This window comes from Sminthopsis crassicaudata, chromosome 1 (assembly GCF_048593235.1).
Source record: "Sminthopsis crassicaudata isolate SCR6 chromosome 1, ASM4859323v1, whole genome shotgun sequence".
Lineage (NCBI taxonomy): Eukaryota > Metazoa > Chordata > Mammalia > Dasyuromorphia > Dasyuridae > Sminthopsis > Sminthopsis crassicaudata.
Genome location: NC_133617.1, coordinates 436,187,055 through 436,204,433, shown reverse-complemented (window position 1 = coordinate 436,204,433; position 17,379 = coordinate 436,187,055). Strand labels below are relative to the sequence as shown.

The 17,379-nt window shown below is 33.6% G+C and overlaps 1 protein-coding gene across 4 annotated transcripts in view; it reads left to right on the top strand.

Annotated features, from left to right (window-relative positions):
* SNX29 (sorting nexin 29) overlaps positions 1-17,379 on the top strand; it is a 653,362-nt gene that overhangs the window by 44,951 nt on the left and 591,032 nt on the right. For all 4 annotated transcript variants that reach the window (XM_074280586.1, XM_074280587.1, XM_074280588.1 and 1 more), the window contains exon 4: positions 3,543-3,667. In XM_074280586.1, the coding sequence (XP_074136687.1) occupies positions 3,543-3,667 (125 nt within the window). The remainder of the gene's footprint in view (positions 1-3,542; positions 3,668-17,379) is intronic.

Sequence of the window (17,379 nt, the reverse complement as noted above, 5' to 3'; positions counted from 1 at the left end):
AGCATGCAAGATATATCTTTGCCTTCAGGGAGCTTATAATCTATTGTGATATATCCTAATTTCCCAGTTCTTTGTCGTTATATGTGTATGTGGGGAGGAGGTCCTCCTTTGACCAGTTAAGATGAGAGTGAGTGAAGTTTAAATATTAGTCATTATTCCCCTTTCTTATTGTTTGTATAGATTTCCGTTTATATATCCCAAATATGTAAGAATTTTTCTTAATCTTCTTTTCTGCTTTCCCTTACCCCCATATATTTTTTCCCTTCTCTTTCCATTTTTTTTTTTAAAGATAAGTACTCCTTTTAGAACTTTTATTTTAAGTTTAAATCTACTGTGTACAGATTGCCTCTGTTTCTGTGTTTAGTGTTGTCTTAAATTTTAATTGGTGGGTCAACTCTTCTGTTTTTACTTTGCACTCTGGTCTAATTGACAGTTTCTTAAAATATGATATCTAGACTAGGCTTTAGTGTACTTCTATGGGGAATATTTGAGCTACTCCTGTTGCTTTTTTGGGTTATTGAGTATTGGGTTATTTTGGGATTCCAGGGGCAATTCAGCTTCAGTACCTATTAGTTTTTAGTTCTCCCAAAGTGATGTCTCCAGGACAGTGTTTATTTGCTAACCTACCATGGTCATGAGCCATGATCTCATCTGGCTTTCTAGCTAGCTTCAGTAGCAAGTTATAGCTGTTAACATCTGCAACTACTTTATAAATATGACAATTGCTTGGATTTGAAGCAACAATATACCTTAAAATTTTGCTTTCATCTTTTCCCCATTCCCACTCCCACCATTCCCATTCAGGCTTTCATTGCTTTTTGCTGAGGCTTTTGCACTGCGATTTTCACTGGTCTGCTTTTAGTATCTCATCCTTCTGATCAATCTTTTGTTGATATTAGATTAATCAATGTAAGATTCTGGTTAGCTTTCTGGAGACCCTCAGGAATGAATCTTGGTTTCAGAGGAGGAATGCAGGAGAGCCACCAGAATTAAATCTTTTCTCTCAAAGTACAGGAGGCAGGAGAGTCTGTCTTGAAGTTTCTCTGGCTGAGTTTGTCCCAGTTTATATACTCTTTCTCCTTTTCTGTTTTCTTGAAACATAGACCCAGAAATTTTTATTTCATTAAACTTATCTGAAATTGTCAAAAAATTTTTGAGTTCCTTTTAGAGGAATTTCAGTGTTTGTGTGAGATGATTTGAGTAGACAACTCTGAAGCCATATAGCTCATGGTTTCCAATGATTTAAATATAGATCTGAGTAACTGAATATGATATACAGTGATACACAGAAAAGAGTTTAGAGAAGATGTAGTTTAGGACCCAGCATAAACATGGCTAGCTTTTGTATAGCACTTGACAAATAGCACCTTAAAGATGTCATGTCCTTTTATCCTCATAACAAGCTTGGGAGGTAAGATACTCTTATTATCTCCATTTAACAGATGAGGAAATGGAGACAGACAGAGGCTAAGTCAGTTGCCCAGAGTCACATAGTTTATAAGTTATCGAGGGCTGATTTGAACCATGGTCTTCCGACTCCAAGCTCTATTACTTCCTTCTTCTCCTTTTGCCTTGATAGAGGGGAAAATGAAATGGACTCTTCTCCATCAGGGATACGTAGGTTTATTTTCCATAGCTGGAGCCAAGTATATAAGGAGAAGTGGAATAAGAAAGGAAATTAGGTTGTTTGTGCCAAGTGGTGGACTTAGCCCCTCTATCAACAAGCATGGAATTCTTGACCCCCTCAGACTTACCAAATATATGATCTTAAACAAAGCTCTGGATTTCCATTGTCTCATCTGAAAAATGAGAAAGTTGGACTTCACGATCTTTCAGCTCTCAATTTATGATTCTTTGAATTGGTGATCAGCAAGAATTGAAAGAATTTGTGGAAAAATGTGATTTTTATGTTTTTTCAGTTCATTTTGTTAATACTATCACAGGGTCATAAATTTAGAGCTAGAAGAGAGCTTGAAGGCATTATAGCCCAACTTTCTTTTTACAGATGAAGAAATCGATATCCAGAAAGTTTAAGTGATTTGCTCAAAGTAACCTACTTTGTGAAGCAGGATTTGAATTTAGATTTTCCAGATTCTGAGTCCAGGGCCTTTTCCTAATATGCCATGTAAAAGAGAGCTAGAGAACTTTGGAAAAGTATACTTGAAAGAAGTGTACTTGAAACAAGATGTTTACTCAGTAGAATTGATGAGACTATGGTTATCTAGTTTACATATGCTTAGTATGATGATGTAATAGTTCTACAATTGATGTAGGAGGACAAAGTCAGCCACAGACATTCTATCTTTGATCAGCCTAGTGGTGGCTCTCCTGTTTCCTGCACTATGGGGGAGACTGGTTCAGACTGGAAGACTGAAGGAGACAATAAAGATTTTGGACTTTATTCCTGACTATTCTCATGAATATTCTTATTCTGCTGAGACCAAGTCTGATCCCAAGGTCCTCCAGAAAGCTAGCCCGGACATTACAATGCCATACCATTATCATTCATCATTATTCTAGTTAGTTTTGTATCCTGGTTACCAACTATTTTTAGTTGAGGATTTTTACTAATCCTGGCATTAATTTATAAAACTGAATCTATGGCAAAACATCAATCATTTGCCTAACAGAGCAAGGAACAAGAATTTGGAAGTTCTCTTGTATGTCAGTGGATGGAACGTGGCATAAAGTTCCATATAATCTCTAACTTGGTACATTGTTGTTTTTTTCCCCTCAGTTTAGTGTTTTATTTTTCCAAATACATGTAAAGATAGTTTTCAACATTCATTTCTGTAAGACTTCGGTTTGAAAATTTTCTTTCTCTCCAAGACAGCAAGCAATCTGATATAGGTTAAACATGTGCAATCCTTTTAAACATATTTCCATATTTTTTTATGTTGTGCAAGAAAAATCAGACCAAAAGGGGGAAAAAAAAAACCCATGAGAAAAAAATAATAAACAAAGAAGTTCAATCCATATTCAGTCTTCATAGTTTTCTCTCTGGATATTGATGGCATTTTTCCTCCTAGATCTATTGGAATTGTCTTGAATCTGTGCATTGTTGAGAACATTGTAAATCCAATCTGTGAAAATATAATCTTGTTACTGCAAAAGTGTGAAGTGAATTAAGGCCAAATTTGTAACTCGTGAATAAGAAATGATTAACACTCCCACATGAACTAATTTGTTTCTAAATTGGCTTTTTCTTCTCTTCCTGCTTGTACAAATTTCATTTCCCTTATTATATGAATTGTTACTGAATTTTAATAAGTACAATGAATATGGTTAAACTTTCTGGTGCTTCCATGTATTAAATAAAATTAACATAAAAAAGTTGTTTCTGATGTGTCCCACAGAAGCAAATTACCAAGTGTTTCCTTTAGTGTGCTAGTGCCCATGTCTACCTTAATGTTATGCTTTCCTGCCTAGTGTCTGAAACAAGTGCATCAGGATGTTGCTGCTGATGTGTTTGTTATTCTCTTCTCATTATATTTGTTATTCTTTTCACATGATGGTTTGATTAATCATTTATTCTGTTGCAGAGTGACTTGTCTGTGTGCCCAGTTTGAATCTGTGTTACAGCATGGCTTGAAGAGGAGTCGTGGATTAGCATTAACTGCGGCAGCAATCAAACAAGCAGCAGGATTCTCTAGCAAGACAGAGACAGGTACTGACTGCACTTTTGAGCAGAGGTTTGACATTTTATTCCTATCTTACAATTGTCTAGGTATTTGGTACATGGAAGGGTGTGAGAAAGAGAATAACTTGAATCTCAAGACTTTATTTTTTAACTTCAGCAAATAATTCAGTGCTAAATGAATGTTTTCATTCATCTCTATTCTTGATGCAGAATTCTCAAAGCCACATTAGGTTCTGAACAATCCAGGATCCTGCAGTAGGATATTGTTTTAAAACGTATTTATTTCATAAATGTGGCGTGGCAGTTGGCAGGGAAATTTTTTCTTTGCTTTAATATTATGCATGTGAACAACATATTTCATAATTTTGTCTTTTAAAAACTAAGGCCCCAGTTTGCAGTTGTTTTTGTGTGCTATATTTTAAATTTCTGTTGCTAAAGAAGATCATCCATGTGTGCCATACTCCAGTCTGTATAACTTATTTTGACTGTATTTACTTTGAAATTGTCATTTATAATTACATCAGTTCTAGGGAAGAAGCTATGGTTTAAAAGTATTTTGTATTTCAGGTCATGTCTGTGCTTCCCAATATAGTTCAAGATTTTGGAATCTTTCTCAGCATCATGGTAATATTTGTGTTGTTATTAATTAAAGTGTTTTATGATTGCCATCATTTCATAATGGAAATGAGAGCTCATTGTGACCAATTTCTGTTGAGAGTTTATACCCAGACTTTTAAATATTTAGCATCAGGCTGGAAGAAGCCTGGGAGATTATTGAATCCAACTCTCAGTTTATAGATCAGGTTGCTGATGCCCAGAGAAAGAAAATGTCCAGTCCAAGGTCATAAAGCCAGTTCATGGCAGAACTTTTATTAGAACCCAGGATTTCTGGCTCCCAGGTCATATTCTTTCTGCTATATGTTTTTTTTTTTTTAGATTCTGCCTCTTCTTATTGTAGTTTTATTTTTCTTCTATTTTGGCTACTCTTCACTGAAACACAGAGATTACCTTTTTATTTTGACAGAATTCAGAGTTCTTGAGATTAGGCACTGTGTCACTATTGCTTATCTATCATAGAACTTGGCACATGGTAAGGGCTTAATAGATGCTTGTTGACTGATTTCTCAGTTTTAGAAATTAATGACTCTCCAGAGCTTACCTAATAACATCTGGAGAATGTAAGTTCCTTGAAGGCAGGAGTGATTTCTTTTTTGTCTTTTTTATCTTCAGCACCTTATGCACAGTAAATATTTCAGAAATGTTTGTTGAGTTGAATTGAATTTGATAAAGTCCAGCCTCCTTGGCCATAGTCAGGATCATTTACAAACTTTTACCACCTCATCTGAACAAGTTTTTGTTAAATCATTACCACTTTCTTTACACTATAGTGAAAGTGGACTACCTATACATGTCCTGGGCTGCTTAGTACATACTATTTCTTAACCTTATAATGTCTTTGGATTTTTCTGCTAATTTATAATCCTTCAATTAAATTAAAATTAAATTACCCTTTAATGTCCAGCCCATTTATCACATTCTCTATGAAGTTTTCTATGATTTTCTCATAATAGTTAGAAATGATTTTTTATTCCTTATACTTGGCATGGCACTGTGCTTCTCTTACATACTTATTTTTTTCTATTTTTTACTGTTATTTGTATTACTGCCATTTTCCTCTATTTGATAGTAATTTTTTATGAGAATAGTGACAGTGCTTATTTATTTTTGTAGTCCTCCAAGTGTTCTCCATATTGTAAATGCTTAATTCACTTTAAACTGAATTGAAAGTTTAGAGAGATTTCTAAACACTTGTTTCTCATTTCTTTCCTTTTTCTTATTTTTTCCTTTCTTTTGCCTCCTCTAATTAGGAGTATTCTTAGGTATGTGCCTTGATGACTTTTTTTTTTTTTCCTAGCAAAAAAACCCAACTAGTTCCTCAGAGAATAGCATATATTCTATGGGTAGGACATATGTGGTGTCAAATAGGACTAGTACCTCTGTTGTGAGGGCTTACTGAGCCCTTTTTAAGGCTGCTTATCATCTTTGATATCTACCTGGTATTCACTTTTCAGCTGTGGCTCAAGAATCTGCAGCACTGAGAGCAGCTACATTCTAGGAAAACTGTCTTGGTAGATGGGCTTAACCAGATTGAGGATAAAGGAGAGGCCTTAAACTCATTGGTGAATTAGGGGAACCTCCACCCAAAGCATATGACGACTTTCTCTGGTGAATGGGTAAATGAGAACAATTTGTTCCAATGTCCATAAAGGCAGCTAAAGTAGAAATTGTGGAGCTTGGTCAGATATCTAATACATCATGGTTATCCATTGGATCCTTGGCAATTTTCAGTCATTTTGACTTTTATCCTGCCACTGGATTCAGGAAGGGAGGAGAGTAAGGCTGATAGCTTTGTGCAGCTTTGCCTCACTTAAATCCATTTCCAAGCAAGTCAAAGCATCACTTCATGGTGTTACTGCTCCTTTTTTAAAAATGAAGGACGAACAATAATAACAAGATATTATATAGGTGTTTCCTATCCCCCTTTCCCATTTTTTGTGTTATTTTTATGAGGCCATGAGATGCAACTCTGAGTAGATGGGGGTAGCGTGGATACTGGTTGATTTGAGGGATCAAAATAATTTTTTTAGGACTTTTTACAGGAGACTCTTAGTCATGTTATATTCTTGATTCAGTCTGATAAGAAGTCTACTTGTAGCACTGATTGAATGTGGGTAGGTGGAATGCAATAACAGAATAATTTTGTATTTGTATCCCATTGTTTAACACATAGTTAAATTTTTGATTGATCCTATATTTGCTCTTTCATATTATTTTATCTACCTCTAGAAGTCTATGATTTTTATAATAAAGAATAAGTACTTCCAACACCAGGTTTCTTGTTATAAGAGAACATCTAATTTAAGACTTTATATTGTTTTGGAGGAATATGATAATTCCCCAACCTTCTCTACCTCTTTCCCCCTTCCTCCTTTCTTCCTTTTATTCTTGGGAATAGAAGAAACAACCTTGTGATTATTTGCACCAGAATTTCTGAGGCAAAGTTTTTGGTAAAATAAACATGAATGCAAAGGGGTTTACAGGAACAGGGCAGGAACCTAGTCACTATTCATATGCAACCATAGTCACTATTCATATGCAACCATTTATTTTTATACCAGGATGTGGGAAGTTACCTAATTCTATTAGAGTCTGAGTTCAATTTCTGAAAGCTATTTCTGACCCCTATTTTATCTCTCCTCTTTGCCCATCAAAGTCTAGCTGTATTGTATGCATTAATTAAAAATAGATTAATTAATTATCAAAGTTGTAATCTTTGTTTTATTCTGATAAGCATATGTTGGTAGCTTTGTAACAAATTAGAAAAAAGGAAAATATTTTTGATAGTTTGCCAACATGCTTTTTATGATTCTTGTCTTTAATGAATATTAATCAAACATTCAGGATATGCTAAATGTTATTTATCTATGCAGGGCATAAAATCTGATCTCTTCTATTGTTCATTCAATAAAACCTCACTAATTTATACTCATGGAGTAATTGAAGTAGGTAGAATCAGAACTGTGATTAGAAACAGTTTGAAAACTTATTGTTTTCACTAAATAGTAGTATCAGGGACTGTCATAGAAACAATCAAGGGAAGACTTTTTGAAGTATTTTTAGATACAGTCAGAAAAACTGCATGGATATATTAAGTTATTGAAGGAAATCTTGAAGAGAAATTAAATAATGGGAAGGTTGGTAAAGAAGAAAGGTGATTTTTTTTTTTCTCTTATGAGGAGAAAGATAACTGTGCCAACTGAGCAGCATATTTGTTGTCTAAGTATCTACTTTGTCTGATTTTACATAATTAAAAGGCAATCTTTAGACTTCATCTGACTATGCCAGAGAGGTACAGAGATACAGAGAAGTAAATAGCATTAACTTAATGTTTTTCTTGAGTATTATTCAAACTTTCTTATGATCAAAAGCAGTCTGAATTAATGAAATATATTAATTATAAAAAATTTAAAAAGAAATGCTGTTTATCTTTCATTAGTTATTCAAATCCAAAGATTTGAATAAAATTGTTTTGGACAATTAGTATACATTGAAGGCCTTAGCAGACCTATTATAGGAAATAGAATGACTTTACATTACCATGTCAATTGTATATAAATAGTACTTCTGAAGTACTTGAAGTTTTAAATTACTTTAAATTTTTCTTGATAATTATAAAGTTTCTATTATCTTTTAAGAAAGGATTAATTAAATAAGCCAAGGTAAACTTAGCCTAATCTGTGTTCAAAGGAACACAAATTCTGAATAATGGTCTTTGAATTAATAAAGCTTTGCTACATAGGTGCTTTGTTTGTTTTTTGGTGAGTGAGATACAGTACATTTATTTATGATAGTTAAGGTCAGGAACTAAGAAAGTTCTTCAATAAAACATCACTAACTGCACATTCATCATAGTACTTCTGTAGAAAGTAACAAATTTAGAAATTAAGCTTTTCTGAAGTACGTAAATTTATGGGACTCTGTTGTCTTTTGCTTTATCCCATAGCCATATTTTGTGTTTTTACAATAAAGTTCCTGTTGAACAGGGATTGTATATAGAACACATTGTATATTATGAACATACAGGTAGGAAAAAGTGAACAGAAATGTAGTTTTGGAGATACTTAAGTGATTATGTATTATGTATATATTTATGATCTTGTGTAGTAAATAATGGATATTTATTAAGCTTGTAGGCAGAGTATTAGGATAGGCACTTAGTCTAAATGTTCTATATACATTTACCTAAAAGACTGTTTTATGGAAACAAGGCAAGTGTTCACATGGAACATGGTTGGAAGATGTGGTACAAAGACACTCTCAAGGTTTCTCTGTGAGACATGTGTGAGACATGGATGACAATAGCACAGGACTGCCCAGTGTGGCATCCCACATCAAAGAAATTGCAGTGCTTGGTGAGCAAAGCAGAATTGCAGTAGCCGTAAAGAAACATGAGAAGCACAAATCTAGAGACATCTCTATCCCAAATGGTCATGTGGACTATTTGATCCTGACCTATTGAAGAGCCTTCCAAGCTCATATTGGATTAATGAACCACAGTTGAATATACTATATCTTCACCTCAGTATTCTGATGTTATCAGTCTTCTTTGAGTATGAAGAATGAACAACAATAAGGATGAGACAGAGAAGAATCCTTATTCTCTAGAAGTTTGTAATTTAAAATTATTCTCCAAAATTTACTGACTAATATTTATTGAGGATCTGTTTTGTGTCTAATGTGAGATGCATTAAAAATATGAGAGAAATAGGAATAGTGGTCTCTACACTTACTGAATGTGAATTTTAGATAGGAAGAGAAGACTGACATGTGAACCAAACAGGGTTCAATAAAGTAGCATTAAAATATATTAGTGCTTAGTCTCTTCTATACAGTTTCAATTAAATTTGCTAGATTGGAAGTGATAATAATGAATTATTATTTTGATCAAGAAAAGAGGATGCTCTGTGTCTTTTAATAGTAAGTTCTGAAGATAGAAAACCTGAGTAAGTTATATAATGGTAGCTTGGAACATACCTGAGGAATCTCTCAAATCTCACTTCTTTGTTTTACAGATGAATGTTGATTTGAAAAGATTACTCTTGACAATATAGAATCCATATCACTAGCTAGTTTCTGTGGGATAGGAATAGAGGTAAAGAAAGGGCATGCTGTCTTATAAATTCATGTACTTAGAACAAGTGAATTCAAATTTTGACTTTTCATTTTCTGCCAGTGTTGCATTGAATGAGTTATGCATTGAATTTTATCTAATTTCTTTGTCAGCTGCTGAGTATATTTCCTTTATAAGGGAATGTGTTTGTATTTAACCAACTCAGCGAACAAGTTTGCCTTTAAAACAAAAATAAAACTAAAATAAACAGACATAATGTTTTTGATTAGAATCATCCACAGTTCCTTTTTCTTTCATTTTCATTTTAGCTCATATTAGTTTCATATTTTAGTTTATTTTGCTTTTGTGTCTTATCTTTAATTTTTTTTTGTTTGTTTATTTCTATGTTCAAGACTTTGTATATGTCAAGTAGTATGTATTTTTTGGCATAGTGAGACTCTGCACATGTTAGTTAGATGTGTCTCTGAGATAGACTCTGCAAAAGGATCATGACCTGAGCTCAGAATTTATCAGGAGGAGCAGGTGATTCTAGATTGTCTTTTTGTTTAGCTCTGGTCTTTTAATCAGAAATAATGAAATTCATTTGAATCATTGAATGTTGATCTTTTTCCCTGAAAGATAATGCTCAACTTAGCTGAATAGTTGATTCTTGGCAGCAATCCAAGTTCCTTTGCATTTTGTAATATTGGATTCCAGGCCCTTTTATCTTTTAAGGTGGAAGCTGCTAGGTCCTGGGTAATCCTCACTGTGGCTCCTCAATATTTGGATTGTTTCTTTCTGGCGGCTTGCAATATTTTCACCTTGACCCGATAATTCTGATATTTAGCTCTGATATTCCTTAGATTTTTCATTTTGGGGTCTCTTTCAGGAGGTAATTGGTGAATTCTTTCAATGGCTATTTTATCTTCTGGTTCTAGGACATCAGGGAAATTTTCCTTAATGATTTTCTGACAGATGATGTCTAGGCTCTTTTTTTTTTTTTTCATTATGGTTTTCAGGAAGTCCAATAATCCTTAGATTGTCTCTCCTATTATTTTCCAGGTCAATTGTTTTTCCAATGAGGCATTTTATATTTTCTTCTATCCATTTTTTTGGTTTTGTTTGACTTATTTTTGCTGTTTCATTGAATCATTCATTTCCATTTGTTCAGTTCTAATTTTTAGTGAATTATTTTCTTCAGTTACCTTTTTTAGCTCCCTTTTATATTTGGACAATTGAATTTTTTTCTGAGGCAATTGGAGCTAAGCAACTTGCTTAGGATTACACTGCTAGGAAGTGTTAAGTGTCTGAGGCTGGATTTGAACTCATGTCTTCCTGACTTCATGGCCAGTGTTCTATTCACTTGAACCCCTTAGCTGCCCCATCAGTTAAATTTTTAAATGAGTTGTTTTGTTCAATGGATTTTTTTTTCCATTTCACAAATTCTCTTTTTCAAGGTATTGTTTTCTTTTTCCATTTTGTCAAATCTATTTTGTAAGGAGTTATATGCTTTTTCCATTTCACTAAGTAAAGAGTTTGTAAAGAGTTTTCTTCAGATAATTTCTGTGTTTCTTTTTCTAAATCCTCTTGCACAGTTCTCATTTCCTTTCCTTATTTTTCTTCTAACTCTCTTTTAAGATCCTTTTTGAATTCTTATAAGAGAGCCTTGTGAGATGGGAACCAACTCACAACACCCTTTGGACTTCATCTAGAGATGATCTGCTTTTAGTCTCCTCAGGGTTTGATATCTGTTATTCTTTTTCTGCATAAAAATTATCTATGATGGAAGCTTTTTTTGATTTTTGACTCATTTTTTTTTAAAAGGTTGGGATCTGCTTTTAGGGCAAAGGGGAGATTGTCCCAGCTTCTTCGGTAGGCAACAGTGGCTGCACTGCGTCAGCACTAATTTCTTCTGCTGGGTGGGTATGGCCAGGTCCAGTGGAACTCTGGCTGTTAGGGGCTTGCTATTTGCCTTTTGTGTTTGTTTTAAATGTATTATAACTAGTCTGCTGATCCACTGGCTTGCAACCAGAGCAGAGTAGCCAACACTGCTGTAGATTCCTCTCCACAGATTCCCCAGGGGCCCGTTTTGCCCCAAATCTCTGCGCTGTGCCTGTGCTCGGGCCCTGCCTGATTGAAACATGCCTTTTCTAAAATTCTTCCAAAATATCTTCTGCTAGAAATTTGTTACACTCCAAATATTTGTGGATTCTGTCACTCCAAAACCAGTTCAGAGGCTGGATTTGCTATTAATTTGAGGGTCATGGGGAGAGCTCAGGTAAAGTCTTGTCTCCCCTCCACCATCTTGGCTCTGCTCCCTAAATTGTCTTTGATAATTTGCACAGCTCTTTTAATGATAGCAAGCTTCTTCCTGAAATAAAGCACTATCTTTTTTTTCCCCCCTAACATTATTCTTCTGATGATGTAAAATTTGAAATCACAAGTGTACTACAGACTGAGAAATTAAAGTTGCTTATCACTCAAAGGGCAATGAAGTGGTTAGTGTAAAGAGGTTACATCACATCACTTATGAGAAATTATTCAGGAGAAATGATGTAAAGGATTTCAGAGGAAAGTATGACTAGAAAAAACACAGACAAGTCACATAGGATAAGCAAAGGACATCCCATGTGCACCACTGTTATCTGGACAGTGTTAAGAGACTAAAAGAGAACTCCCAATATGCCAAGCAAGTCCCCTTGAATAAGATTTGTGGAATTACATGAACAATTCTCATAGGATGGACAGGTGTAGGCAAATTGCAGTCTTCATTGCTGGAGGAAATATTCTCTAGTGGGATTTTACAGTTTATTGGAGTGTTTGAAACTTCCCCAGTGAGGAAATCTCAGCTAGAGACACCACAAATTAGGATATGTCATATTTGGCTTTTGTGAAGTAAAGCATTTACCCAAAAGATATACATCATATCTCCTTTAAAGCCTTCTGGAATAGATTGGGCAGGTATATTGCACCATATTCTTTTTAAGGACCAGCTCAAGTTCACCCAATTTATTGTAATTTGGAACCTTGTTAGGATTTAAGCTATGTCTCTAGAAATGGAGGACTTTTGTGTTGAGTGGAGCCTTCACCGATGAATGATTTGATTACTCTCAGAATTATTTATTTGCTGGTGAAATATAAGGTTACTTCTCCATAATTCAGCGATAGATACTATCCCATTCTTTCTCTTATATAGCATTGGTGTTAGCAGTAAAAAAGTAGGTGACATACTTAAAGAAAAAGTAGTTTTTAAAGGCACATGTCTTTGGAATAATAGTCATAGATGATTTTGATTCAACCAAGGAGATGAAATAATTAGGAGTTTTCCATTACTAAAGACCCAGAGGTTTCACAGTATGACTGGGTTTTCCTTGGTAAATTCTTATCGGTTAGACATATCATCTGCTTTAACTTTTACCAGGAGGTGGGTGCAGTTGTTGAGATAAGATAGGTCCTGAAATTGTATTAATTGTTAAAGGAGAAATTTCTGTTAGTAAGATCTACACGATAAATAGAGGATGTTCTAAGGCTATTCTGAGGAAAGCAGAAGTTGGAACATTGTGATTCTTTACACAAGATATTTCTTTGTACTAAGATCACTCAGCAGAGACTGGGTTGGAAAAACAAAGCCTTTTCAGTTCTGCTGAAAGGAGAATAGGATACAATTTGAGAAAATAAAAACAATGCTAAAATCGAGTATTATGTTAGCACTCCTGAGAATTGAGTGTTCTTTTATTTCATATTGTTTATGGTTGTTCATTATTAGCTGCAATTCAAAACATTGATATCATTTTCAAAGGTCATATTAAAATTAATTATTAATATTAATAATGTTAAGAACATATCAAAGAAATTATTTTTGACCCTGATGAAATGCATTTTAAGTACAATAGTTTAGAACCACATTCAAGTAAGTTTTTAAAGAGCTATAAATGCAGACGAAAAAGCAAAGTGGCTAAATAGTTGTAGAGTGTGGACCCTTTTTTGATGAGAAGAACATGTTTCTTAGATGCTGGCTTCTGAAAGTTACTGTGGTGATATGGAAAACATCAGGGCTAGAGGCTAGCTCTTTTTTTGGCTGTGTGATCTGGGGCAAATTAATCATCCCTTCTGAATCTCCAGTTTTGTCATTAGTTAGATGGAGATAATACATTCTTGTGAAGATTAAATGAGATGATCGATATGAAAGCACTTGTAACTATTTTCTAAAATGCCAGTAGCTTTTATTCTTTCTTGAACTCCATAGTCTAAATATGTTTAGCAATATTTAAAATTTTATTTTATTTTTATTTACATACTTATTTTATTTTATTAAATCATAAAATTATAGAAACTGATCTACTTGGTCCATTGATACACCTTAACACATATTTATCAATCTACTATGTTCAAGCTTTTAAGCTAGACAATGGAATATGAAGCAGTCTAGTTTTCTGGGACTTTGATTACATATTGAGAGTTACAACATAAACACAGATAAGTATGTACAAGACAGTTTAAGGAGGAAAAGATTATTAATAATTCTGAGTGAGAGAGGGCAGGAAAGAGAGAATGGAGACAACATACGAAAAAAGCTCCTGAGTTGAGCTTTGAAGGAAACCCACAATTTTGAAAGCCAAACGTGAAGAAGGAATGCATTCTTGGCATAGGAGAGGTCTGGGCAAAGGCAATGAGGTGGAATGCAGACTGCAGGGAATAGCTAGCCGGCCACTTTGATCAGAATATAATAATCATGAAGGAGAGTAATATTAGTAAATCTAAAAGATAGATAAATTGGAGATCTATTTTTGAGGGTAAACTTTATGTTTGTTTATATTAAAATTGTTATAAAAACTTAAAAATTTCAATTGTCATTTTTTTTTCTTCATTTTCTCTCTTCAACATTTCAATCTTCCCAAGTTTTCCTAAAACTGTTTTTCTTCATTTCTTATAAAATAATAACATTCCTTTACATTCGTATACCATAATTTGTTTAGCCATTCCCAGTTGATGGACCTTTACTTAGTGTCCTTTTATTTGCCAATACAAAAAGAGCTACCATAAATATTTTTGTACATAGAGGACTTTTTTACTTTTGTTTTTAGATTTTAGATCAATAAAGTGTAAATTTGACCTTAATTGAGCAAGTTCTTAATTTTAGCCTTATTTTTTGATATTTAGCTTCTTTAGAAGGTTTAAGTCCTCTCTGTTCCTTGGGTCTTATCTAGGATGTCAGATGTGGTTTTTATAGCATATTTTATTTGATGGGGTTTCAGATACAAGAACAGAGACAAACATCAATACATTCAAATGGATTAGCAAAAGAATGACAGGAAAAAAAAAACCCCAGGTAAAATATTGTTTATTTTATATATATATACTTTTTTTTTTTTTTTTTTCCCCCTGAGTCTGGGGTTAAGTGACTTGTATAGGGTAACACAGCCAGGAAGTGTTAAGTGTCTGAGATCAGATTTGAACTCAGGTTCTCCTGAATTCAGGGCTGGTGCTCTATCCCACTGCGCCACCTAGCTGCCCCCTTTTAGAGATTTTTAAAAAAAAATTTTTTTCAATTTAAAAAAAAAGAAAACATGCTAAGTTCTGGATAATCTGCTTATGTTGGAAAGTTAGATCAGTAGATCTTTTTTGATCGAAAGAGGAAGTCTCCTTTTTTGTTGCTGTTGTACCCTGTTCCCTTAATAATTTCAGTTCTCTTTTAAAATTTCTGTTTTGAAAACACAAAAAATTCTTGGGGAATAATCTTGAAAGTATGGCTATTGGAACTATAATGAAAATCTTTAAATGTGTAAAAGATGAATTCAAGATACAAATTCCATCACAAGTGTAGGATTGCTTAGGATTTAGTAATTCATCCAGGAACTCTTTAGGCCACTTACTTTGCTGTAGTAGTTTGGACATTTTAGACTTGTTATTGTTAGCAGATGGTGAATTGGGGACAATAAAGGGAAATGAAACTCAAATGAGCAATTTTTGCTTGTTTTTAAGAGTTTGTGGTAGGGGAGATTTCAACTTTTTCTTAAAATGAGGCAAAATGGTATCCATTTATAAGGTTACTAAAAGAAGAATTAACTTTTGTTGGGCTTTTTACTAATGCAGTTATAGAAGTATAGTGTAGTTTTATGGTGTAATGGAAAGAATATTGGAACCTTTGGTTCAGTTCAGCTAATACAATATGCAAAAGACTAGATTTAAACCTAAGGTTTAAACCCTTCTAGTTTCATAAACTTCATACCCATTCTAGATTTCACTTTCTGATCATATAAAATAAGAAGCTCAGATTATATCATCTTAGTGATTTTTCCCATATTTAAAATCCAGTGGATGAATCAATATCTATTCTACTTAATAAAGGTGCCCATACTACAACAGGGTTCTAATATGTTTAATATGAATATAAATTTTGGTTATATATATTAGCGCTTCAATATTTTAGAGTTCTATCAGAATTTGAAATTACTGTATATTTATTTGTTTGATCAAGGTTTAATGAGAAGTAGAATGGTGTTGTAGAAAGAACCTTTGCCTTGGAGTCAGGAAACTTGGATTCTAGTCCTACTAATACTGCCCACCATTTGCTAATTATTTAAACTCTTTGAACATGTTTCCTCATTTCATCTTCCCAATTGGTAATAAAATTTTCCATGTTGGTCCTCCTGTCACTTGTTTTGCTTCCCCTTAATGTCCCTCTATGCCATTTTGTTTGATGATTGTTTATGCCATGTTAAACTAATATATTCATTCAGTATTTATTCAGTGCCTAATTCATTTAAGCACTGTGCTAGGAACTGTTGAATTTAATGTGAATTTAAGTTAATAAAGTAAGGCAAAATCCCTGGTGTGGTAGAACTTATGAAATCTAATGGGGAGTTGGTATCTTGTATCATGTGTTGGAAGTGATTTTAGAGATTACTTAGCTCACTTTTCATATATTACAGATGAGGAAAAAGTCTAAATGAATGAAATGACTTAGATTACATAGGGAAGATATAGCAATATCAATATTCAGATTTGGGCCTTCAGACTACAGGTAAAGTTTTCTTTCCCTTACACCCTGCCTCTGTCCCTATTCCATAGAAACAACACATCATAAAACCCAAGTTTCATGTGCCTTAGAGAGTCTTAGGTGACTCTCAGGATTCTCTCCTGGGCCCTCTTTTCTTTGCTTTCTGCACTGCTTCACTTGGTTATCTTAATCAGCTTCCATGAATTTAGTTACTATCTCTATGCTAATGATTCTCAATTCTTCCCTATCTTGCTCCAGTCTCTCTCTGGATATTTATTAGACAGGCTTTTAAATTTTCAAAAATCTTTTTCCAATTACATATAATAAACAACTTTTAACATTAGTTTAAAAAAATTGAGCATCCAATTTGTTCTTTTCTTCCTTCTGTTCCTTCTTCCTTTAATTGAAAAGGCAGGCAATTTGACATAGATTTATAAATGTGCTATCCTGAAAAACATTTTCATATTAGCCATGTTGCAAAAGACAACACAGACCAAAAATATGCAAGAAAAGTAAAGAACATTAAAAAAAAAAAGTTTGCTTTGATCTCTATTCAGACTCTCATTAGTTCTTTCTCAGGAAGTGAATAGCATTTTTCATCATAAGTCCTTAAGGAGTTGTCTTTGATCATTGTATTGCTGAGGATATCTAAGTCATTTACAATTTATTATTGTATATTATTACTGTTACTTTATACTCTGATTTCTTGAATCTGCACACTTTAATTTGCATCAAGTTAATTTGCTTTTTCCCCCCAGTTTTCCCAATAGCATCCTCCTTGTTTTTTTTTAATAGTGCAATAGTTTTTCCTCATAATCATATACCATAATTTGTTCAGCCATTTTCTAATTTATGAGTATTACCTCAGTTTCTAATTCTTTGCAACCACAAAAGGAGCTATTATAAATATTTTTGTATATATAGGTCTTTTTCTCCATTTTTTGGGATGTTTTTGGGTTATAGACCTAGTAGTGGTATTATGGGGTCAAATCAGTTTACAATTCTACCATGCAGTAGATATGTTAAGGTCATTGTGCACCAAACTGAAGTCATTATTTTTCCTCGTCA